The 26,767-nt window shown below is 35.9% G+C and overlaps 2 protein-coding genes across 5 annotated transcripts in view; one reads left to right on the top strand and one right to left on the bottom strand.

Moving 5' to 3' along the window:
- CSPP1 (centrosome and spindle pole associated protein 1) overlaps positions 1 to 26,767 on the bottom strand; it is a 195,678-nt gene that overhangs the window by 119,719 nt on the left and 49,192 nt on the right. The gene's annotated exons all lie outside the window — the stretch shown is intronic.
- On the top strand, positions 514 to 16,294 carry COPS5 (COP9 signalosome subunit 5). Of its 3 annotated transcripts, none has more exons than XM_057734135.1 (8): positions 514 to 1,007; positions 3,256 to 3,490; positions 4,466 to 4,594; positions 5,270 to 5,335; positions 7,154 to 7,239; positions 11,353 to 11,464; positions 14,247 to 14,395; positions 16,061 to 16,294. In XM_057734135.1, the coding sequence occupies exons 1-8, from the start codon at positions 865 to 867 to the stop codon at positions 16,143 to 16,145; spliced, it is 1,005 nt and encodes a 334-aa protein (XP_057590118.1). In that variant the 5' UTR covers positions 514 to 864; the 3' UTR covers positions 16,146 to 16,294. The 3 variants fall into 3 exon arrangements, with proteins under 3 accessions (XP_057590118.1, XP_057590119.1, XP_057590120.1); XM_057734137.1 differs by having other exon boundaries at positions 889 to 1,015; XM_057734136.1 differs by lacking the exon at positions 4,466 to 4,594 and having other exon boundaries at positions 701 to 1,007.

The following is a 26,767-nucleotide window of genomic DNA, read 5'->3' on the forward strand; positions in this document are numbered from 1 at the left end:
GGACAGAGCTGGTTCCACAGAGCAACGCAGAAGATTAAACTATAAACTATTATAAAAACTGGGCACTGGAAATTTTCAGAACACCAACAGCTCGTATAGACGTTAATTTTTACAAAAGCGTAAAAAGACATGACCGTAGCGACCCAAGCGTTTCCACAGCCCCCTCGGAAAGCTAGAGAACGTCACTCTAGAGCTTAGTGCCCAACCACGGCGCGCGGATAGGATTGTACGCATGTGCAGTGATTCATCTGGACGTAAACTAGGATGCCATGTTATCATTCGCTCAAAACCAGCATTCAGAACTACTTATATGACAATTTTCCCACAGACATCCTTTTTTTTTTCAATCTTTCAACAAACATTTCATTTAAAGTACCTACGCCCACATAAAAAAAGTCCCCCCCCAGCTTAAGGATCTACCCATCTTTAATATGGCGGAGGCCGAGCCTGCGCAGTTCTAACAAAGAAGGTCAATTCCAGTTTCTGGCATAACGTTACATGCCCTTCTTCCGGTGCGGAAGGCTGTACCATTCCCTACGTAATCAGTTTTTGTCCTAATTCACACATATAACTTTCCAAGATAATATGTTCTCATTTCAGCCATAAGAAGGTTCCTCTGTCTGAAACTATTGTGTAACTGTCTCAAACTATTGCTGCTTATATCGTCGCGTCCCCGAGGGACCCCCACCATCCCCGAATGGTCCGTACCAACTTCACCTCCGGTGCTAGGTGTCATGGCTGCCTCGAGAGTCTAGTTCGAGATTGCACCTGTGGTAGGGTGGGTCCGAAGCCCACACCCGGCAGCCTAGCGAGGTAAAGTTGCGTTTTGGTTGTGGAGGCGACAGCTTCTCCGATTCCTCGGCGATGGCGGCTTCCGGGAGTGGTATGGCCCAGAAAACGTGGGAATTAGCCAACAACATGCAGGAAGCCCAGAGTATCGATGAAATCTACAAATACGACAAGAAACAGCAGCAAGAAATCCTGGCGGCGAAACCCTGGACTAAGGAGTGAGGAGGTCCCTGGCGAAACGCAGGGGAGGGAGGGGTGGCGGGAGTTTAAGAGACCCAGGGGGAGTGGAAGTTGGAGGGGATTGAGAACTTGTCTTTTTATGTGCAAGGAGGAGAAAGAGTAAGCGTCTGAGAAATTTTGCTTTACCTTTTTATCCCCGCAAGTAGAATGTAAGGCCCTCCCCTGGGGCTTGCCCGCTTCCCCTTTCTGTCTCTTTAACCTGTTTGCCTTGGGAGAATGGAAGAAGAGAACGACAAGCGGTGATTTGGGCTTTCACTTCTCAACACCAGTATTGTCACAATATGCTCCACACTCTGCCTTGGACCCTGTGTCGATATACACTTTGTTGGGACCTTCAGCTGATCTCAGACTGAAGACTGCAGCTATCTTCAGAAACTGAGTCAGCCCAAGGGTCTCTAAAATAATTACGACCCATCTTTTAGTTCTCTAATTGTTTTTTGATTGCTGGTAATTTCAGAAACACAACGAGGCTTTATTCAGTCTCCCAAAATGTTATTCCGCTAGTTCACATAAGCTAGAAATTATAACAAAAGAGCTTGTCTTCGTCCCTTAGCAAAACTCCTGTGTCCCTGGGAGTGACGGCAGGTCGAGGATTCTGTACCCGTAGCATTTATCCTTTCCTGAGAGCAAATGTTGTTAGTGAGAGAGTAAAAAGAGCATAGTCTCTCTAATGGATAGACAGGAAGGCGGTGGTCAACAATAAAAACCATACTTCATCTGTCTCAGTGCTTTACAAGGCAAGCTTTAACTGTCAGTATTCAGATTCAGCAATGTTTATTGAGTACTTACTACAGGCTGAGTACTGAGCTAGGAATTTCCGTATGTCATTAAATCTTCATGACAACCCAGTACTATATTTTTATTCCTTTTTTGCATACATGAAAACAAGCAAATATAGTAAATAACTTATTTCATGATTACACTGAGGCACTGAACTCTTACGTGAGCTATAGTCAGACTGAAGATCAAATCTCACAACTGTCACTAATTAGTTGATTGACCCTAGGAAATTTATCTTCATTTTTTTATCTGTAAAACAGAAATAAGACCTACCTGTTGGTGATGTCATAAAGATTAGATGAGGTCATGTGTAAAAAAGGGTCTAGAATGTATGTAATAGATGCACAATAACTTTTTCTTTTTTCCCCAGTAGATAGAGGAGCGAAGATGTTAATTCATATGTTGACTCCCGAGACCAGGTCTCCATATTTTTCAGTTGTGATTGAAATCTGTGAGCAGACATCTTAAAAAGGTTTCTCAAAGACACTGACTGACCACTTTTTACAGACTGGTTAGTTTGCCTGATTGTCTGCTGTTTCTATAGCAGGCTATGCACTTATGTTGATATAGCCTATTAAATATTTGGAAAGTATCAGGTTGCCTCACTGTTTGATTGTATCTCTAGTTATATTCATCCTAGCTGTCTTTGGCTGCATCAGTGAGGCTGAAATATAATCTTATTCAATAGTAGTTTACTCACATCCACAGATGACAAACTGAAATAGTGATCATAGTAGAATTAAAGATATTAAGGCTACATTTTCCATTTTGAGCTTGATAGCACAGAAAGAAGTAACCCTCAACACACTGTTCTTTGAGAGTACTGTAAAAGATAGGTTAATAATGCTAATAACAGCACTTAAAAAGTTTTAGTACTTAAAAAGCACTAAGCTAAGCACTTTACATACATTATTTCCTACTTCATTTCCTCCTAACAACAGCTCTATGAAAATAGGCACAGACATTAAGTGATTGTCTTCAAGGTCGCAGCTAGGACATGGCAGTGCAAGGATGCAAACCTAGGCAGATGGATGTCAGAGGTCGCATTCTTAACTGTTAGGCCAGAAGGTTAGGCCAGAGAATAATGAAGCACAACCATCCAAACAGAGTCAGAAACCAAGATTTGGTGATTCCAAAAGTAATGGAGAAACAGTGTATTGAACTGGTCATGTAATTCCCTCCTTTCTACTTGAAAAGCATATTTTAAAACTATTTCATACTTTTCCCTCCCCCCAGTAGGAAATACTTTGCAGGATTATGACATGTTTATCTTTTCCATCCCCCCTTCAGGAACTCTGTCCTTTTCCACTTCCTTTTTCTTTCCCACATTCTACACTCTTTTCTCCCCATTCCATCAATGTAAATTCCTTCAATACTTATTTGTTAAATCTCCACAAAAACTGTCTTATGTAAGAAAGTTAATTACACCATGCCTTTGTTTTGTAGTCACCATTACTTTAAGTACTGCAAAATCTCAGCATTGGCTCTACTGAAAATGGTGATGCATGCCAGATCAGGAGGCAACTTGGAAGTGATGGGCTTGATGCTGGGAAAGGTGGATGGTGAAACCATGATCATTATGGACAGTTTTGCTTTGCCTGTAGAGGGCACTGAAACCCGAGTAAACGCTCAGGCTGCTGCATATGAGTACATGGCCGCATACATAGAAAATGCCAAACAGGTAAAAATGCTGTTCCTTAAAATTTGGTAACTGCAAAAGTCTCACAGTTACTTTTGAGTTTCTAAACTTAAACCTTTTCTCTCTGCGTTAAGTTTATATTATAAAGTTATTCTCAACTATATATAATGTATATGAGATTAGCATGGATTTTTTTGTAGTAAATTTTCACTCAAGAGAGTAGATCTTAAAAATTCTCATACAAGAAAAAAACATCTGTAACTGCGTGTGGTAATGGATGTTAACTATACTTATTGTGGTGATCATTTCACAGTATATACATATATCAAATTATATTGTAGATTTGAACAAAAATGTGTCAGTTACATCTCAATTTAAAAATTTTTTTTTTATTTCTCACATTCATTATGTGTGTGTGTGTGTGTTTAAAACCAAAAATTTGAAAACAACCTAAATGTACCTGGATATCAAGCTGATTAAATAAATTTTGATATATCCATACAATGAATTGCTAGCCAGCCTTTAAAAAAAAAAAAAAAGTAGTTATCTGTATATTTATATGAAACAAACCCCAGAATATTTTGTTGAGTGAAAAAGCAAAGTGTAGAACACTGTGGGTGGTATGCCATTGTTTGTGTTTTTATTAATCTACATATATGCAAAGAATATGTATTCAATATGCAAAGAATAGCTCTGCAAGACAGGTTTGTAACCAGCTGGCTATAGTGGTAACATCTGGGCTGAGAAACTAGTTGTGGGGAAAGAAGTGGGAAGGAGACTGAATGACCTTATTGTATGTGTATCTTACTAATTTTGTGCCATGGGCATGTATTATCTAAAATATCTTTTTTTTCTTTTAATTTGAAAGCAGCATTTAACTATTCTGCATTTAACTATGTATGCTTTAACTATTCTGCATACTTTTATTTTACTGTAAGACTATGTAAACAGGCAAATCACAGGCGTCTCTAAGATTAAACAGGAACCTCAAGCTCCTTTGCCCTCTTCATTTGTTAGGTTGGCCGCCTTGAAAATGCAATTGGCTGGTATCATAGCCACCCTGGCTATGGCTGCTGGCTTTCTGGGATTGATGTTAGTACTCAGATGCTCAATCAGCAGTTCCAGGAACCATTTGTAGCAGTGGTAGTAAGTATTTTTTACAAGCAGTTTTAATTAATTTTCATGAAGATTTACTAAAGCAAGTATACAGATAAATAAAAAAAGTGAGGTAAAGAGCAAGGCTCTGGTGTCAATCTGCCTAGGTTTGAATCTGAATTCCACTTCTTCATAGCTGGCACTTTGAACAAGTTACTTAACCTCTCTGCATCTCCTCCCCCACTCTGTAAGATGAGGGTGTACACAGCAACTGTGTCTCAGTTCCCTGCACATAGTAGGCATTCAGTCAGTGTTGGCTGAATTGATTAAATCAGGAATTGCTAGAGCAGCTCTTGCACTGCTCAGAGTGTTTTAGATGCAATCCAGGTTACTATGAGGAAGGTAGAAATTGTTCATTTATTAAGGAAAAAAAAACTTTTTGGAAAAGAGATGAGCAAATCTTCCGTTAACATTCTCATATAGTATAATAACTAGTTCTAATCTCTAAATTGATGAGGTTTCTATACTTAACCATTCTATTGAACTTCTATGGTTTTCAAGTTGGTTATTTTTTTTCCTATTGTATGGTTATTTTTAATTGTGTGTGTGCGCACGCACATATAATGTTATACGTACATATATATTTCTAGGCTTATAATGCTTAAACAAATAGAAGTATATAGTGATTTTATAATCAGCAGATTATTAAATATATCTTTCTTGTAGATCGACCCAACAAGAACAATATCTGCAGGGAAAGTGAATCTTGGAGCCTTTAGGACATATCCAAAGGTAATTTTAAAAATCAGAAGTCCCTATAGTTTTTTTTTTTAAAGAACTTTTTTGAGATACAGTTAACAGACAATAAACAACATATATTTAGAGAGTACAATTTGGTATCCCAACCTCCCAATTCATTCCCCCCCAACCCTCCCCGCTTTCCCCACATGGTGTCCATATGTTTGTTCTCTACATCTCTGTCTCTATTTCTGCCTTGCATTTCCTCTTTCATAGTTGTTAGCATTTGCCTTATGTATTGAGGTGCTCCTGTATTGGGTGCATATATATTTATAATTGTTATCTCCTCTTCTTGGATGGATCCCTTGATCTTTATGTAATGTCCTTTCTTGTCTCTTGTAACATTTTTTATTTTAAAGTCTATTTGATCTGATATGAGTATCGCTACTCCAGCTTTCTTTTGATTTCCATTTGCATGGAATATCTTTTTCCATCCCCTCACTTTCTGTCTGTATGTGTCCCTAGGTCTGAAGTGAGTCTCTTGTAGACAGCATATATATGGGTCTTGTTTTTGTATCCATTCAGCCAGTCTGTGTCTTTTGGTTGGAGCATTTAGTCCATTTCCGTTCAAGGTAATTATCGATATGTGTGTTCCTATTACCATTTTCTTAATTGTTTTGTTTTTGTATTTGTAGGTCCTTTTCTTCTCTTATGTTTCCCGCTTAGAGAAGTTCCTTTAGCATTTGTTGTAGGGCTGGTTTGGTGGTGCTGAATTCTCTTAGCTGTTGCCTGTCTGTAAAGCTTTTGATTTCTCCCTCGAATCTGAATGAGATCCTTGCTAGGTAGAGTATTCTTGGTTGTAGGTTCTTCCCTTTCATCACTTTAAATATATCATGCCACTCCCTCCTGGCTTGCGGAGTTTCTGCTGAGAAGTCAGCTGTTATCCTTATGGGGGTTCCCTTGTATGTTATTTGTCGTTTTTCCCTGTGTTGCATATCTCTGTTTGTTTGCCCTTTAATTCTTCTAGATCTTTGGTAAACTTTTCTATCTTTGCATCCAGTCTTTTTTCAAAGTCCTAGATCATCTTCACCATCATTATTCTGAATTCTTTTTCTGGAATGGTTTCTATCTCCTCTTCATTTAGTTGTTTTTCTGGGGTTTTATCCTGTCCCTTCATCTGGTACAAAGTCCTCTGCTTTTTCATTTTCTCTCTCTTTCTGTGGCTGTGGTTTTCAGTTCCACAAGATGAAGTACTGCTGATACTGCTTGATACCGCTGTCTGCCCTCTTGTGGAGGAAGCTATCTAGGAGGCTCGTGCGTGCTTCCTGATGGGAGGGACTCATCCCTATAGTTTTTTAAATTTTAAATATTTGATGTATTTTTAAAGATGTTATGGTTAATATCTCATTTTGTCCTAAAATAATTTAACAATATTTACAAAGTAGAAGTCCAAAATTTACCACAAATTGCCTTTAGCAAAAGACAATACACTTATGCTGCATATTGTTAATTTTACTAGAAAAGCAGTCTTCATTTGTTAATAAGTGTTTGTATGTCCATGGCATGCTGACAGGTACTAGAGAAACAAGTTAAATCCATCTACTTCCTTCCATGCAGTCTGAAATAGATATGAGCAAAAGTGTGTATCACCTAAGAACAAGAAAAATGAATCTCTAAGCCAAATACAGCCTTCATCCACCAAATGAGGTTGAGGGGGAGGGTATAAGCAACATACTTTTTTTAATTAGAATATTTATGTTCAGTATTTGGCTCCCCAAAATTAATGTTTCTGTAAATAGAAAGCTGCATAGAAAACAAATGTTTTTCCTCTGTTTTGTTTTGTTTAAATCTATTTTTTTCATTTCTGTTTAGGGCTACAAGCCTCCTGATGAAGGACCTTCTGAGTACCAGACTATCCCACTTAATAAAATAGAAGACTTTGGTGTACACTGCAAACAGTAAGTAATTCAAAAATGTATCTGATGCCAAAATCATCATAAGAAACCTTAGAGATCATCCAAACCAAGCCCCTAATTTTATAGATTAGGAAAAAAGTTCAGATGAAATGCATTTCATAATACCTTTTAAAATAATTACAAGACTATACAAATTTAGGATAATGTTTGAATTTTTATTAATAATTGTTTTAATCTAACATGTTATTTGCCTTTCACACATCCATAAACACTTTATCAATGTACAAGATACTTGGCCAGTTAATGAAATTAACAGTTCAAAGATGATGTATGCAGGGCCAGTCTGATAATAGCATTTCTGTAGCCTTCATTGTACCAAATTTCCACTTAGCAGAAATTCTTCCTCAACAGTTTCACTCCAAAAGTTGAAGCCATACTACAAACTACTTAATTGTATGCTCCTTTAAAATAGTGAATTTTATGGTATGTGAATCTCAGTTTTTTTAATTGGTAAACCAGAGAAGACAGCTTTTTCCACCTTCTAACTATATCTTGCCACCTCTCTTATTATCACCTTGACCCAAGCCACAGCCATCTGGAGCTTAAATCAAAACACTAGCCTTCTAGCTAGTCTTCCTTCTGACCTTCACCCCACCCCTTAAAGGTCTTTTGTCAGCCAAACAGATTCTGTTAAAATGAAGTCAGATCATGTTCCTCCTTCTCAGAACAACTTCCCATCTCACTAAGAATAAGATCTATAGTGCTTACCACGGACCACACAACCCTGTGTAGTCTGGCCCCTACAAGCTCTCTGAGCTCATCTCCGGTCACTGAGCCTTTGCTCACCATTCCAGCCACAGTGGCCTCATTGTGGTTTATCAGATGTAGGAGGCAGGCTCCAGCCTTAGGGCCTTTGCACTTTCTAATCTCTCTGCCTGTCCCGTTCTCCATACCTCCTATCCCACCTTCAAGGGATATCTTAACTACCCATATGTCACTGCTGCTCTTATTTTTGTTTAGAAATTCTTAGAAAAGTTCAGAATTTCTAAAATTTAATTTTTAAATATATCTGATTTTCAGTCATCCCTGACGTACTTGTGGGAAAAAAAGATTCTATTTTATTTTTTAATTAGAGGTTTGGAATTAAATCACTTCATTTGCTCTATTGAAAAGAATTTAAACTATTCCTGTGTGAGAGACTTGCTCCTAAGCATGGAAACACCTTTGCCGTGATACTTTTCATTTTCAGAGTTAACAGTCAATTTTTTTCATTTATATTGAGTTGTGGTATAAAAAGCTTATATCTTTAATACCTACTCTACTTTCATCACCAGCAGCAGTTTTTGAAACAAAAAAAGACTCAGGCAGTCTGTGCTTTCTGTATCCAAATAAACCTGCATTTCCTGTTTTTCTGAAATATGAGCCTATCAAAGAGGAGTCGCTGCTATCTAAGCTACCAGTATTGCTAGAACCTAGAATTTTGAACCTGGAATTACTAGGATATTCAAAGATACTCTCTTACTTAGGATCAGTTCCTAAATAAAGAGTAAACTTTTTCATAGGGCAAATTAGTTCCTTTATTTTTATTTCAAATCTTTAATGAAATATAGTGCCAAGTTGAAAGAGCAGGGGTTTTGTGCAGGTTTGTTATAGATCCATTTCCTAAATTATTTGACAATGAGCTATTCTTTGTAGTTTATATTGATCTTTTTTCTTTCCTACCTTAAATTCTAGATCAAATCCAAAGTTTATTTTAAACATAGAATCTAATAGAATTATTAAGTATATTTAACTTCAAGAGCATTAGTGAAAATAGGACACAAAGTGTTTTTTAAATTAGCTTGTATGTTATCAGTGTTATACAAGCACACAGTTTGAAGAGTCAAATGGTTCTATGAAATTTATTATAAAATAAACAATCTTGTACTATTCCCTTTCCCATCTCCCAGAGGCAGTCACTTAAACTATTATAGTTATTTCTTTTAAGTATTTACCCCCATATCTTCAAACAGCATGCTGATAGTGCTACTTCTTGATTTTCAGTTCTAGGCAGTATCTATTATTGACTTCCCGTACAGAAGATGAGGATTTAGCTCCACGAGTAATTTTGAATATTCTCTGCTACTGAGATTTGCAGCTAATCACTACATAGTAGACCAAAAAATTTCATTGCATCAACCTACGGATTAAAACAGTAATAACATTAAGGTGATCCATAAATTTTAAAACAAAAGTATCCTAGACCCTCAAGTTTGAGTTCCCTTATTTTCCATCCTTTATAAATCTAAACATATGTTGCTGTGCTCATCCTCTCATCTCTTTTTCCCTAAAGCAGCAGAGGTACAACTCTTCCTTTCTGAAAGCTGACCTTTGCACTTGAGCTCCTGCCTCTTCTCTCCATACCTAACCCCCTCAACTCCCAGGGCCTCACTTCTTAAACAATGTCTTAAATGTCTACACTCTGGATATAACAATTAAGACTGTCTATGTGGCTTTGAACAAAGTCTTTACTCTCTGGAGTTGTTTCTTTGTCTGTAGAATGGAAATAATAAATCCTTCCTTGTATGGTTGTAGGAAAGACTAAATGAGAATGTATGTAAAGCAACAGGACATAAGTGCTGAAAAAATACACTATTCCACTTCCACATTTCACTATAGCTGTGTTCTTTTCACCTACATATATGCATGGATATCTTAATCCTGGAAAAGCCTTTACTTAGAATTATCTTTAAATTCTTACTCTTTTTTATTTCTTCACTCCAAGCATTTTTTGTTGTATCCATGTGTCCTTATCTTTCACACCACTAACCTAAGTATGAGCCTTTATCTCCTCACATCTGTCCCGCTGCAGTGGCATCCTTTGTGGTATGCCTGTCTCCAGTCTCTCTCCTCTGACACATCTTACCACAGCCCTCTTTCTAAACCACCTCTTTGGCTGTATCATTGATCTGCTCAGAAACCTTCCATGAGTCCCAAGTACCCAGAAGATAATTTCTTAGCCTTTTATGTAATGTCCTCTGCCAACTAGACCCCAACATAGCTTTCTAGGTTTCCCTCACATAATTCTTCTGCTCCTGCTATACTGTCCAGATAAACCGACCAACTTATTATTCCTTTCATGACTTTCCTTTTTGTGAGTCAGTCTTCTCTGCCTAATGCTACCTCCTTGCTCTTAGCATATCCACACTGTAGACTCATGTAAAGATTATTCTAAATCCTGATTTTTCTCTGGGGCTGCTCAGGCAGTTCTGTCTACACTAAGAGTACTTATTATCTCTAACATTCAGTTGGCACGTGATTAATTTTAAATATGCACCATAGCATCACTTATTATTATTCAACATATATCATTATATTTAACTCTTTATGGATTCATTGCACATTTCCCATAAAAATGGTAAGCTCCGTAAGGTAAAGAAGTCCCTTGTGTTTCTTTGTGTTCACTGATGTACAGAACATGAGATATTTAAATATTTATTACTTTAAAAAAGTATATGTTTTTCAGACATTTAACCAGGCTCTTTGCTATCCTTGATTATAAGTTAGGCACCTTTGGAAGCAGCAGTATTTCTACTATGTAGTTTAAGGACCTACCTTAAAGTTTGCTTTTCCAAAAAGCAGTAGGTCCTAATTAGAGGATTAGGGAGGAATGGGGAATCCACATGTCATTTTCGGGTTTTTTTGTTTGATTAATTTTTGTTAGAGTATAGTTGATTTATAATGTTGCATTAGTTTCAGGTGTACAGCAGAGTGAATCAGTTATATATTTTTGGTATTTTTAAAAGCCTAACGAAAGTTATAGTTGACCATAGAGAGGTAGTTCATTCAGTTTGTATGCTATTGGCTGGAATTTATGAACTCAATGACATGGATAAATGTATGTCATTCAGAAGTTTCAATTGGTTCTTGGTAATTTCTTGGGAATTTCTGAGCTCTACAGAGGGGAGAAATATATAACACAAGAATGTTTAGTTAACAGAATTGAAACCACACCCCTGAAGAGTAAGGAAACCATGTTTACCTGTTATTCTATTGGACTAAAAATTAAAACATGACTATTTGGATATAAAATGTAATTAACTTAAATTTGGCCATAACCTTTATATGATGTAGTTGAATTTTTTTACTTACTAGATTTGTGCTTTTGTTTCATAGATATTATGCCTTAGAAGTCTCGTATTTCAAATCCTCTTTGGATCGCAAATTGCTTGAGCTTTTGTGGAATAAATACTGGGTGAATACGCTGAGTTCCTCTAGCTTGCTTACTGTAAGTACTGTACTTGCAAGGGATGTGTTTGAATTTTATCAGTCTACATAAGTTGTTTAATATCTGAAACTCTTTTTCATGGAAAGGCTATATCTGACTTAGCCAAGATATTAGACCTGGGGGCAAGTGCTTTACTGCTGGGCTGGGGTAGAAGAAACTCTCAGGAACACTTGGACTAAGAATGTCCCCAGAAGGAAATCAGAATATCACTGCCTTAAAGCAGTATATGCTGAGCAACAACAACAAAAAAAAGTCAATGAATATTTTCCAATATATCATTAAAATCAAACATTTAGAAGAATATTTGTTTAACAAACTTCTATCTAGAGCTTAGTTAGGAACAGCTTTGCTTTGACCTTTCTTTTTTTAAGTAAGCTACTTCATATAGTAAAGTATAGCATAGTGGTTAGAACCACAGAATTTGGAGTAAGATAAACTCAGTTCAGAAAGAACTCCACCACTTTACTAGCTGTATGTGACCTTCACAACATTATTTAATATGACTGAGCTTTTCTTGGATTCAATGATAATAGTACCCACATTGTTAAGTACACTGAGATTATATATAAAATATTTTATATATAAAGGAATTAGCAAAGTTTCAGGCATATAAACAAACCTCAATAAATTATTTTTTTTTAAGTATTTTTTTTAATTTTATTTTATTGGACGTGTTGGGTCTTTTTTTTTTTTGCTGCATGCAGGCTTTCTTCAGTTGTGGTGAGTGGGAGCTACTCTTCGTTGCGGTGCGTGGGCTCCTCATTGCCGTGGCTTCTCTTGTTGTGGAGCACGGGCTCTAGGTGCGTGGGCTTCAGTAGTTGCAGCACATGGGCTCAATAGTTGTGGCTCACAGGCTCTAAAGCACAGGCTCAATTGTTGCGGCCCATGGGCTTAGTTGCTCCGCGGCATGTGGGATCCTCCTGGAGCAGGGATTGAACCCGTGTCCCCTGCATTGGCAGGCAGATTCTTAACCACTGCGCCACCTAGGAAGCTCCTCAATAAATTATTATTTTTTGTTTGTTTGACTCATTGGATTCATGGGGAAAGACCTCACTTGAGCATATTTACTAGATTTTAAGTATAATTCTGATGAGCTTTCTATTATTTCTTATCCTCAACTGTCAGAAATAGCAAATTAAAATGGAGAGTGATCATAATAGCAAACATTTATTAAATGCTTCCTGTGTACCAGGCACTGCTAAATGCCCCATATCTGGTGTTTCCTGAGAGGCAGGTATACTAATAGCAGCCAGAAGTGACACATGATGGCAAGGGGAGGAAACAATAAGGCTGGAGCTGTCTGAACCTCTGTAAAAAGGCAGACAGCTCTACTTACTCAGCCTGTGGCTGTCCCTGTATTCCAGTACTGCATATAATGAAGAATATAATGAAGAAATTAATAATCAAGAAAAGGTTAAATTATATTTCCTCCTTTTTTGTAGTTTTATACCTAGTACATTGCATTACTAAGCATTCTAAGAAAAAATAAATATATGTTCATCTCTTTCCCCAGCTAAAGCATGTAATCTCAGCTACGAGAAGAAAAGTTATTTTCTGATTTATATTATTTCTCTGTGTGTTTGAAATGTAATTGATTTCTTTTTTTCATTTTAATAGTATAACTCTCTGCCATCGTACATTTTTATGGCTTGAGCTAAATCTTCCAAATGTGAAGTGGTCTACAAACATTAGGGTTTTCTCCAAATCTGTGGGGGAGAATGTATTGGTGACCTAAACCATTTAGATCCAGACAAAGTGAATATAATTGCATATTTTAAAAAATATCATAAGTTTGTAAAATCATTGGAAAGCTGGTAGCATTTTAAAGGGCTCTTTGTAATGACTATGATGACAGCAAATAATGTTTTTAAAATGTCTTGTGGTTGAACTGTATTTCCTATACACTATCTTACAGACTGAGCAAATAGAATAAAATAAAGACATTCCAGTAAAATCTTTTTTAAAAATATGACAGTTAAGTGCACATGTGTAATTATTAACCTTTTGTTTTTGAAATGTATGAAATAGTAACAGCATATATAATATTTCAGCTTACCAGATGTGGGTGTGCATGTGAGTATATAGCAGTACTCTAAAATATAACTGTGGCTACATAGCTAGGTGGAGGGATTGTAGGTATTTCCTTTTTTTTTTTATACTGCTCTACATTTTCCAAATTTTCTGTATAACTATTAATTTTATAATCAGGAAAACTAAAACAAATGTAATTTAAAAAATATTGTCATAAATTCTGAAAGTTCAACATGAAAAAAATAACAAAATTAATTAATAATTATTAAGCCTTTACCAGGTGTCATCAACGTCCTACGAGCTTTATATACATTAGTTCACAATAGCTTTAAGGTGGAAATTATCACCTTCCTACCCCATTTTCATAAGAAGACTTGCAGGCACAGAAAAGTAAAGGAGCTCTCCCAAGGCTTCCCAGCTAATCTGCAACAGGGCCAGAACCTGGACTCAGATCTGTGTACTTCAGAGCCTCTCATAATAACAAATATTAGATTTAAGAGTCAAAAAGAACAATTCCAAATTTAACCTTGAAATTATAAAAGGAGAAAAACTATACACTTGAACTGCTTGAGCTTTGGGATCAGTTTTTGCAAGTATAATTTGACTTCTTACTTCATTGACTGTCCACTTAGATTTCATAGTGGAATTATTTGTAAATGAAATATTCTATATAGAAAAAAATTTACATATGTATATTTTTTAAAATGATAGACTAGTATCGTGTATTGATGCAATATCATTTTTCCCACAGAATGCAGACTATACCACCGGTCAGGTCTTTGATTTGTCTGAAAAATTAGAACAGTCAGAAGCCCAGCTGGGACGAGGGAGTTTCATGTTGGGTCTAGAAACACATGACCGAAAGTCAGAAGACAAACTGGCCAAAGCTACGCGAGACAGGTAAGAGCAAATCTATTCCTACACTGAACTTTTTTTCTTTCAAGATTGGCAAATAACAGGATTCAAATTCTTTATGGTTAAACTTACAATGGTACCTGAATATTAACTTATTTGGACCTTTAAGAGCTGTCAAGTGCAGGTTTTAACTTTGAAAATTTAGGAGACAGTAGGTAAGAACAATAAAGGCTTTTAAGGGTCTAGGTAATGTTATTGAAAACTCCCACCAATCACCTTTTCCAGGTTCAGCTAGAAAGTGTAAGAAAGAAAACCAGTCCATTGCTGGATCTTTAAACAAAAACAAAACCTTGCAAAAGTATGTGCTAATCTATTCTAACCTAATCACCTCTGAAGGATTGAATTAGGATTTAAGTTTATCAAATTTCAAATTTTTATAAAGTTTTAAACCCCTAAATATCAGAGGAATGACTGTATCTCTTTTATTTTTGTGAAATAATCTTTATACAGTAATTTAGTATCCCAAATTTCACTACAAGAATTTGTTAAGAACAAACTCGGGATATGTTCGTTGATAACTTATGAAATAATTACATGGTCCTTCAGATGCATACAGGATTGGGAAGACTACTAAATAACATTTGCCTTCACAAAAATTTGAATTTTAATGTGATAATTAGGGGTAGAGAGGAAAGGAAGACTATGTTGACATCTATATAAACTGATACCTTGGTATCCACTTTAAGAAAAACTGAACTAGTTGATAGGAAAGAAAAGAGAGAAGAGAGGGTGAAGTGTATTAGGAGTAGAAGCCATCTTAGAATAATTTCATTCTCTTCTTCTCCATGGGTTTTTTTTAAAGGTATAAACAGTAGTAGCCTGGATAAAAATTACATTTTTCTTTGACATTAGGTCTTTTGATACTTGCTCTGAGTATGTCATTTTGCTCCTCTGTCTTTATATGTTTCTGATTTTTTAATGTGTCTAATTTTATCTGCATTTACATCTCAATTTCTTATGAAGGAAAAATCTCACTGTAGGAATGTAATTATATAAGAAAAAAAGTAGGAAGAACAAAGGTAGTAGTACAAAAGTAGAAAATTTTCCTTCTGGGGGTAACTTTACAAGAATTGCATCTCTTCTGAATATTGGTGGGTTTTTATTGTGTTTTTTGTTTTTTTAATCTCAATTTTAAAATCTAAGTCCTTCACCTACTAAGCTAACTTTGGCTTTGAATTCTTTGAAGGATGTTTGTGATTATTTCAGGGAAAAAAAGCATAGGATGCATTAAAATCATTTTTAAAAATTATTCTAAGTAACGAACAAGGAATAGATTTTAATGTAACATTGGAATCAATCTGTAATTCTGAAATTATAAGTAACTTCAGTAACCTTCTAAAACAGAACTTTTCCCAAACCTTCTGACAAGTAACAAAATTAACTGTTATCAATTATATCAAATTTTACATTGTCATTCTCTTGGGAAGGTCTTAGTAAGTAGTGAAATGATCAAAAGACATGCAGAAGGCTAAAAATCACTATAGTATACTATAAAAAGTAATCTATAAATTGGTATGGTATGTTTTGCAGAGTATGAATAGGACTAAAAATCATTATTGGGGGGGTGCAAGGATGGAAATGGGGGAGGGAGGATATGCATGTTTGAAACCGTTCTCAGTTCTTGTGACGTGATGTGTTTTTTCTTTCCAGCTGTAAAACTACCATAGAAGCTATCCATGGATTGATGTCTCAGGTTATTAAGGATAAACTGTTTAATCAAATTAACATCTCTTAAACAATCACTTAGTAGTACTTTTGCCTGAAAGCCAGTATGAGAAAAATACTCAAGTAACACTTTAAAACCAGTTACCAAAAATCTGATTAGAAGAATAAGGTGCTCTGAAGTGTCCTGAATATTAACATCCTATAATAAAATTCTTTAAAATTAAATTTTCTTTCATTATTTTGTGGGAGGGGTTACATTATTTTTCTAGTATTCTTTAATGTTCTTAAATATCAGGGAAAGAAATATTTATTAGAACCTTTCTGGGGGGTTTTTTGTTTTTGTTTGTTTTTTATTGGCTGTGTTGGGTCTTCGTTGCTGCACACAGGGTTTCTCTAGTTGCGGCAAGTGGGGGCTACTCTTCGTTTAGGTGCACAGGCTTCTCACTGCAGTGGCCTCTCATTGCAGAGCCCGGGCTGTAGGCACACGGGCTTCAGTCATTGTGGCTTGCAGGCTCCAGAGCGAAGGCTCAGTAGTTGTGGCGCACGGGCTTAGTTGCTCTGCGGCATGTGGGATCTTCCCAGACCAGGGATCAAACCCGTGTCCCCTGCACTGGCAGGCAGATTCTTAACCACTACACCACCAGGGAAGTCCCTGCCTTTCTGCTTTTAAAAGAATCTTGCCTATCTAAATTAGTCAAAAGATTTCAGCATTTCACTGCCACACTATCAGAGCCTCTTTTCAATTTGCCTAAACCTTCTTTTGATAGTCTGTTAGTAAAAATACAATTTAATGTAATATTTTTATGTTCCTATGAAACATTGTCACACCATAAATTATTTTCCTGAAAATCAAATAACAAGTTTGAGACAGAGCCTAGCACAGGTACCTGAGAGTATTGAGTAGTACATGGGGAGTGACAAGAGATGACTTCATTCAGTAAGATAAGCACAGATTCTGCAGGGGCCTTTTGGACTTCATCCTAACAGCAACAGTGAGTTAAAAGAGTTTTAAACAACGAAACATACTAGACTGATATTTCCAAGAGCACTCTGTTCAGAAAGTTGTGGACAAGGGCTGGATGAGATTAGGTGAGATGATTTGTGGAAATAAAGACTGGGGGCCCAAAACATGGCAGACATCAAACTTGAAATGGTCAGAGGAAGAGGAGACCACAAGAGCAGAGAAGTAAGAAAACTTTAAGAAGTAATTTATAAGTGACTTTACATGTGGCCCAGAGGTCAAGGAAAACAAAGTCTAAAAGTTTTTCATTAGATTAGCAAAGAGGTGGTCTTTGGTAAGATGAGGAAGCCGATTAACATTAGTATCCAGATAGTTCCTCAGAGAGTTGATGATATAGTAACATTTTTGGTCTCATTTTATATCCCCTTAAATAAAAGCAGTCATCCCAATTTCAGATGGCTCAACTTGACCTCCATTTTTAGGTCCTTTTAAAAAAATCATGACTGACCCCATTGAGCAGCTAAAAGCTGTGTTTACTGCCACAGCCTTCTGTGACACCAGCATTTATTGAGCCATTCAGTTAGGAACAATAATAAACTCGTTGAGGTTTCTCTGACAGACATGATTGAAAGACTGAAGTTTTAACATGAAAGAGTAAGGAGTCATTGAAGTCACCATGAAAACATACTAGCAGTTTTCATTCCAAGACCTGAATACTGTTATCCACACTTAATTTGACACTGGTGATCTACTCAATTAAGACATCTTGGTGAGATGGAAAATGCCTATGCTAACAACAGAGGGAATTGCCAGAAAAAGAAAACTTGTCAGTCCTAACTTCATTAGACTCAGTATTTCTATCATGATGCCTTGGTTGCAAGTAACAAAAAAACCAAAAACAGCTGCTTAAACAAAGAATTTGTTGGTTCACCTAACTTCAGAGTCCAAAGTCATGTTTGGTTTAAGCATAGTTGAATTAGGTTTCCTGTAATGGTTCTCAGCTCTGCCCTCCACGTGTTGACCTAAACCGCAAGCTGGTTCCTCCAAAATGGCTGCATACCACACCATCCAGTCACAGGGAAAGAGCTGCTCATGGCTTTCAAAGTAAGGTTCTGACTTCACTCTGACTGGTCTAACTGGGTCGTGAGCCCACTCCTGGGATTATATATATATACACACATGCACATACAGTGATTGGTTTAGACCAATTAAGGGCAACTCCGGGAGCTGGGAGTGGGGTCAGCAACACCAAAAATTCATGACTACTATTCATTAAGGCTAAATGGATACTACAGAGAAAACCAACAATATCCCCTCTGCTTAACAGTCCAGCCCACACAAAAACAGCCCCAGAAAAGAGTATTTGCATTCTACTGTAAATGCAGTTACTTTATTAGAAGCAAAACCTTTATAAATATTTCTAAAGTACATCTTCAAGTTTTAATGTATTCTCATGATCACTTTTGGTATAAGTGCTCCAGTTCATAATATTGAGATTTTAGGAAATGGGTCAATTTGCAGCCATCATTTAGAAACTAGCTCATGAATTGGCATTGCCTTTTCCTGCAGTGTTAGCTTACAGCCTTGAGATATTCAGGAGCTGAAAAGGCCATTTTCTAAGTGAAGTCTGGTTTTTGTTCAGCTTCAAATTTTTTCAGAGATAATTTCTCAAGCTCTTTTGTGATAATATACAGGAAATGTCAATCATCATCAAAAACTTAATCCCAATGTCCAAGTAATAAAACTGGAGCCAGGAGCACAGGAGATGGAGAGAGAAGTCAACGGATGTGGATTGGGAATTGGGACCAGTTAAGGGTACACTGAGATCCCAGAATCAAGGGTGTTCCAGATTTTCCAGATTGTTTTTATATCTCAAGTTCCCAGTTCCAAACAATTAACTTCTGTATATATTGTTGAGAATTTATGCATTTAGTATCATTTTTAGGTTACAGTGTCCAGTTATATATGTTCTCATTCTACACATTTTATTTACCAATTAACAATAAGACACCACACAAGTTGTTATTTTGAAATCAGTAGTACTGCCAAGAACAAAGAGCCACCAGGGGCAGAGAAACCATTTGCACTCCATTGTTTTTGAATTTGGAAAATCGGCTCTGAGACCAAACATCACGTGCTCCATTTGAGGGATCAAGTCTGAAGATTGCTGTTGCAAATTAATGTGACTACTTGGTATTCTGGATTTTGAAAAATCACTGCATTGCATAATAGAATAATAAACTGCCTTATACTGCAGCCACTTGAAAATAAACACAGAAGAGCAGGAACATAAGTAACTTTACAATGAATCAGAGGAACTGTTTGGGAGTTGGAATGCTGCATATTGCAGAGATTCAGAGTTTCCAAAAACTGTTCTGAGTGATGAGGTACAGATGCATAAGTCATGCATGCAGAGAAGAGTTCATTTATATTGCTAAGTCTGCACTGTATCCACATGTAGCTGACTAAAATGAACTGAACACAGACTGTTGAATTTTGAAGGTTTCTTTCTAAATTTCTGGATTGTTTTAACTGTAAACTCCAAAATAAATACCTGGGGGAGCAATGTGGTTTTTTGTTTTTTGAAGATATAAAAATATACTATATGGAATGATGGCTCTTGGTTTTGCTCATCTGTATGCTATAAAATAAGTCAAAGTTGATTATGTTCAGACTATGATGGGGTAATTATTTCATACACTGTTTAAAAATTGATGTGTCTATGTCACTGCATTTGAAAATTAAAAATCTAATTGTGTGTTCTCTCATTCTGGTCAGTACAAGTTTTAGCAGCAAATAAACTTACCATCTTAGAGCCAAATGCTAGTTTAAGGATTTCAAGTAATTTGTTCTGAGATAATCAGTCTGTAAGTTTCTAAAAATTTCTAAACGTTTTATCAAAATATTACTGGAAGAAACACCATTTATCTTTATAAAGTTCTGATCTTATTTTAGAAAACTAGTAACATGAAACTCAGGTCAACTGTAACCAGACTGACATATTTAAACTTTTGATCTCAAAAATCAGAATATTACAAAAATAAAATAAGGAACTCTGTCATTTCAGGTCAAATTTGGGAGGAAACAGCTAAAATCATAGCTTAATAACTAACACCAATGATTAATTGCTTTTTCAACATGTGGATTATCTTGGTGCCAAAAATTATGGAACAACTGCCTAACAAATTGGAGAGTCCCTGATGTCAGTACTCATATTTTCTTTGGATTATACTAAGCAATTACGCTAAACTTTCTAATGACTGAGTAAAATGGTATTGTGCCTTGGGGCACACTTTGATGAACTCCAGTTGTACTTTTCATAACCTAAGAGGCATATACATAAAGAAATACAATGTCAAGAATAGAGCTTTGTGACCTTTATGTTAGGTTATAGAGGGTTATAAATATCTATCATATAACTATGAATATGCTTACCATTACAAAGCATAACTACTTACCTTCCTAAAAATTTAGTTTCTATAAGTTCATCTTCAAATAAATATTTTATTTAAATGATTCATTTTTGTTCCTAGAATTTTCGACTTTATACTCCATGCCCAATTTATTATTTGAATAAACTTCAGTTTACTCTGTATTATTGATGATATTAAATAAGTCCTTTAAAACATGTATGTGTTTAGCTTTAATCTTTTACTTCAACTCCTATGTAATCCTTCTATCATTTCTTGCATTTGTTTCTAGTATACTTGAGGCTATTAAGATTCTGGGCTTAAATAAAGTAACACAAGTTAGACTAAGTAAAAATTTATGATCTTATTTATGAGGGCACACCATGCTGAATAATTACAATCATCTGAAAAGTTCTATACCTTCAGAGAAGTTAACTTGATATGCCACTGATGTGAGAGTTATACACAAACACCACGTTTTAGGGGAGATTATTTTTTTTTTAATAAATTTATTTATTTATTGGCTGTGTTGGGTCTTCTTCATTGCTGTACGTGGGCTTTCTCTAGTTGTGGTGAGCGGGGGCTACTCTTCATTGTGGTGCATGGGCTCATTGCTGTGACTTTTCTTGTTGCAGAACACGGGCTCTCGGCACATGGGCTTCAGTAGTTGCAGCACATGGGCTCAATAGTTGTGGCTCATGGGCTCTAAAGCTCAGGCTCAATAGTTGTGGCACACGGGCTTAGTTGCTCTGTGGCATGTGGCATCTTCCTGGAGCAGGGATCGAACCTGTGTCCCCTGTGTTGGCAGGCGGATTCTTAACCACTGCGCCACCTAGGAAGTCTAAGAGGAGATTATTTTTAAGTTTTCTAACTAGTCAATATTCAAGGTAAAACACTATATTACTTAAAACTAAGGAACTATGGCCTGTTGAAATGGTAATTCTTTTAGACAGACATCAACACTATGGACTTCTAGTTATCCCAAGATCTAAAAATCGTTTATTAGCAAGTGCTTTACCCTACTGTGGAAAACAGTATGGAGATTTCTCAAAAAACTAAAAACAGAACTACTGTATAACCCAGCAATTCCACTCCTGGGTACATATCCGAAAAAAACAAAAACATTAATTGCACCCTAATGTTCATAGTAGCATTATTTACAATTGCTAAGATACAGAAGCAATGTATGTATCCATCAACAGATGAATGGATAAAGACGATGCAGTGTGTGTGTATGTGTATATATAAATATACAATGGAATACTACTCAGCCATAAAAACCAATGAAATTTTGCCATTTGCAACAACATGGATGGATTTGGAGGGTAATATCATAGCTAAGAGAAATAAGTCAGACAGAAAAAGACAAATACTGTGTGGTATCACTTGTATGTGGAATCTAAAAAATACAAGCTAGTGAATAAAACAAAAAGCAGACTCACAGATATAGAGAACAAACTAGTGGTTACCAGTGGGGAGAGGGAAGAGGAAAGGGGTAGCTAAAGATAGGAGATTAAGAGGTACAAACTATTATGTACAAAATAAGCTACATGATGTATTATACAACACAGGGAATACGGCTAATATTTTATAATAACTATAAATGGAGTATAACCTTTAAAAATTGTTATATTGTACACCTGTAACTTATGTAATACTGTACATCAACTGTAACGCAATTTAAAAAGTGCTTTACCTATTTCAGTAAAGAGTAAAACTGAAACAAAAGCTCTATTAAATTTGAAATTTGGGAGCACAAGTAGAAATTATATATTCTAAATCTCAGGTTCCCACTACCAGAATTCTAAGAGCATCTTTGATAATACTATATTCATCACATTAATATCACACTATAAGAACATTACGTTTTGGAACTTCCCTGGCGGTCCAGTGGTTAAGACTTCGCCTTCCAATGCAGGGGGTGCAGGCAGGCAAGAGCCCACATGCCTTATGGCCAAAAAACCAAGAGGTAAGAAAAAAACAGAAGCAACATCGTAACAAATTAAAAGACTTAAAAAAAAGGAACATATTTCAACCAAGATTTTGAATTTCAACTCGTAAATGGCAACTGTACTTTCCTTCAAACTCTAAATATAACAAAAGAAGTTCACTAACAAAAGAAAAATTTGCCTTCTGCCTTATGAGCTAAATGGTGCTATAAACCAAAATCCAGATTTCTCACTGTGGCGTAAAGGCTCATCTATTTCCTGCTTCCCTCTCATCCTGTTCTCCCCCCTCCACACTATGCTCCAGCCTCAGTGTGTGTCCTGGGGTTCTTATGCTTATCCAGCTCTTTCCCCCTCCGAGCCCTCACAATGGCTGCTTCCCCGGCCTGGAACACTTCCTCACAGGCTCTCAAAGGCCTGGCTCTTTAAGCTGCTCATTCTTCAAGTCTCAGCTCAAATTCTGCCTCCACTGAGAGGCATAACCTGTCTCTCTCACCTCAAGAAAACACCTCTTCCCTTCTTCCTCACTTCTATACCCCAGTTATACAGTCGTTTTATCCTATTTATTTCCTTCACAGAATGTACCAAAACCTGAAATTATCTTGGCCACCGAATTATTTACTTTTTCACTATCTATCTCCCCTTCCTAGAAGGTAAGTGCCACAGAGATGGGGACTTGGTGTAACTACCTCAGGCATCCTCAGCACCTTGTACAATGGCATGTGGTACGCAATTGGTAAATATCTGTTCAATGAAGAAATAAATCCAATGGACATTTCAATTTGTTTTTAAGAAACATTAACAATATGTGTTTTTAGGATGACAAAATTAAATGTTTATGCCTTTTTATGGGAAGCTGACTTGTTTCACTGTAAGACTATGATCAAATGAAAATCTTTTCCCAAACTTCTTAACAGATTTAAAACAAGAGGGAAAAAAGTATTTAAAAAATTTTTCAATCAAGGATCACTATTGCAGAAATATGCAAATGGCTACACACACAAGTTTAAAAAAAAAAAAACAGCCATTTTCAAAAACAAGCATGAAGGAATGGAACTCTTTTCAAACAAGCTAACCAAAAAAAAGCAGACAGGAGCCCAAAAAATAAAGCAGTTAAATACAAATATGCAAGATGTTTTCATTAATTTTAACAAATCATTTTGAAAGATATAAGACTATAGTGTATTACATTGCTGAGTTTCACTCTTAGCCTCAATCCATCACCAACTAATTAAACTTTTGCTGAACTTATTATTGGCCTGATAAACTTAAGCAGTGTCTTGGATCTCTATTAGAAGACAGAGGTTCCCCACCCTTGGTCTGAAAGACAATTTTTTTTAATCCCTAAAACATAAGCAATGAACTGTTCCTAAAATGTAATCTAAACTTTTTCCAAAATTTTAAGTCCCCTTCTTGCAAATGCTTCCTGAAAGTCAAACTAAAGTGTTACGCTCTACCAACAATAGATTTTTCAGGAATCTTCATTCCTGAATAAAACATAATAAAACATTACTTCAATTAGCATATCTGTGACAATGTTTACAAAACTACTTTTCAGAAAATGTTTTTACTCTAAAATATATTAACTAAAATATATTTAGACATAATGTGACTTTAAGGTAATGAAACTGATTTTCAGCTTAGATCCCTTAATTTACAGTCATATCTAATAGAACTTCAAAAATACAACTTGAGAAAATTTTGTGTACTAAAATTAATAGAACTTTTAAAAAATTAATAGAACTTGTCAAAGTTATTTCATGTCCATTCTTAGGTACTGATGGGAGCATGGAGAGACTGCTGGATTTGAAAGTAGTTTCTGAGATTAAGTGAACTCGATGTGGTGACCCAACGTGGGAGTATATGAGAGAGTATTGGAGACGGTTCTCAGGCTCTACTTTGAGTAGTAGGGTGGACTGTGAGCAAGACAGGAACCAGAGGAGGCAGACCACATTTGTGCAGGATAGAAATGAGTTCAGTTTGACAGGTGCAGAGTTTTTTGCCTCTAAGACATTCATATTCAAGTGGAAAGAATGTCCAGCAGCTGGTTGGATGCACAGGTCTGGAACTCAGGAGAAATACCTTGGATTGTTTTATATAGAATCTATATAATCATCATTTACATTTATAGAATACATTATATAATAAATGACATAAATCAGTTACTAAGTTAAGCTTTAAAGAAATTATTTATTATTGGTGCCCATATTGTGTACATCAAGTCATTAAAAAGCAATGAAGCTCTCAATTTAACGACCATGATCAAGTTACAGAAATCAAAAGTAATCAAGCCTTGGATGGAAACTGCCTCATTCATAAACAAAAAGGCTTCCTTTGTATTGACTCTACAACTTACAGCTTCTATAAATGGATACTTGGTAAAAAATCTTTTGTTCCAGCTAAGCTACAACCTCCTACAGTTATTTTCATTTCTCTCCTCTGAGCTTCCACTCAGAATGTCCTATGAAAATGGGAATCATGTCCCAAATTTCTAAGTAAAATTTCCCTCCTTAAAAAAAATTTTTCATTGCTTCCTGTATTAGTTAGTCATTACTGCATAACAAATCACCCAAAACTTAGTGGCTTCAAATAACACACATTTATTATTTCACAGATTTTGTGGGTCAGGAATTTGAGTAATCTGTTTCAGGGTCCCTCACGAGGCTGTAATAAAGGTGTGGACTAGGTCTCACCTGAAAGCTCAACTGGGGAAGGACTGACTTCCAAGCTTAAACAGTAGTTGTTGACATTTAGTTTCTCATTGGACTGAGAGTCTCAGTTCCTCACTAGCTGTTGGCTAGAGGCCATCCTCAGTTCCTTGTCACATGGGGCTCCCCCATCAGAGTGCAAGCCAAAAATGCAATAGAGTGAGAACTTGCTAGTAAGTCAGAAGTCACAGTCTTTTGTAACCTAATTGCAGAAATGGCATCTCATCAACTTTGCCTTATTCTATTGGTTAGAACAAGTCACTATGTCTATTCCACACTGAAGGGGAGGGGTCCACACGAGGGCATGAATCCCAGGAGGTGAGATCACTGAGACCATGTTAGAAGTCTGCCTACCATACTTATTAATATTTACCGGTCCACAAGGTCAAAATTTTAAAAAAAAGGAGCTAACTCCAATAAATGATCATTTTTCTATATGGAGTTATGCGATGATATGCATGTCTGGGCTCTTTAATTTGTCAGCTTCTCAATGAAAGGAATCATTAAACTGTTTTCTGTGTAGTATGTACTCTAGAAGGTCAGGAAACATACTAGTTGACAAATACATAGAACAATATTCTAAATAAAAGTGTGATTCTGTCTAAAGTTATTTGGAAACTCTATTGGAGACTTTAGAAAATGTGCTCTTTAGCATACTCTTCTAAGAATGTCTTTTAAAATTTTCTCAAGACCTCACTTTTTTTTTACAAATACAAATTTCTCAACATCTATCAAACTGTAAATTTTAGAGTATTTTATGCTGGACTTACAAATGTGGCACTGAAGACAAAAATTTCTTGTAGTCTGCCAGATTTCTGCCACATTAGAAAATACACAGATGATTGTTTAACACTGTGTGTCACTAGACAGGAATTATATTTCACATCTTAATGAGAAAATACTGTCTCTTAAACAACTTGTTGCATTAAAAATTAATTAGCAATTCAACTATTTTAAGCTATTTTAAAAACTAGCTGTCACAAAGAGATTTTCAATTCTACCAAGAGCAGAATCCAAAATGAACTTTCAGAATATAATGTTATCATTCTTAAAAAACTTGATTACTAAAAAAGAAGGAAAAACAAAGTCATAATCGCACCACCAAAAAACAGCCACTATTAAATATTTGGGGATATAGATACAGGTAAAGATCTATAGATCTACATCTAAACCTATACATGTATAGACATAGACATATATCCTTTCAGACACTTAAATATGCATATAATTTTGCCACAAATGAGATCATACTCCTTTTTACAATGACATATGAAACTGTTATAAAACAAAGATTAACAGAGCAACTGGTTTTCAATGAGGCATTGCTAAACATGTTTCCAGTAAAGTAATGTTAGCAGCAAGTTAAATGAGGACTACACAGAGCAATAGGATGGCCCTGCATATATTGCTGGATCTATTGTTCCCAAATGAATGAACTTTAAAATAGACAAGAAGGGCATCTGATTTGTGCTGTAGTGTTTTAGCCATGTTGTTCTGAGCATTCTTTTACTTTGTCACATCCTTCCATAGCTGTTTGTTCTGTTAGGTACTCTCCTCCTTAAATTCTTCCCCTAGTGACTGAATCTAATTTATTGGTTTCTGAATCACTGATTACTTGTTCTTCTCAGAACAAATCTCACCTCTGACAAATTTTCCTCTGATAACTA

The sequence above is a fragment of the Hippopotamus amphibius genome, chromosome 5 (assembly GCF_030028045.1).
Source record: "Hippopotamus amphibius kiboko isolate mHipAmp2 chromosome 5, mHipAmp2.hap2, whole genome shotgun sequence".
Classification (NCBI taxonomy): Eukaryota; Metazoa; Chordata; class Mammalia; order Artiodactyla; family Hippopotamidae; genus Hippopotamus; species Hippopotamus amphibius.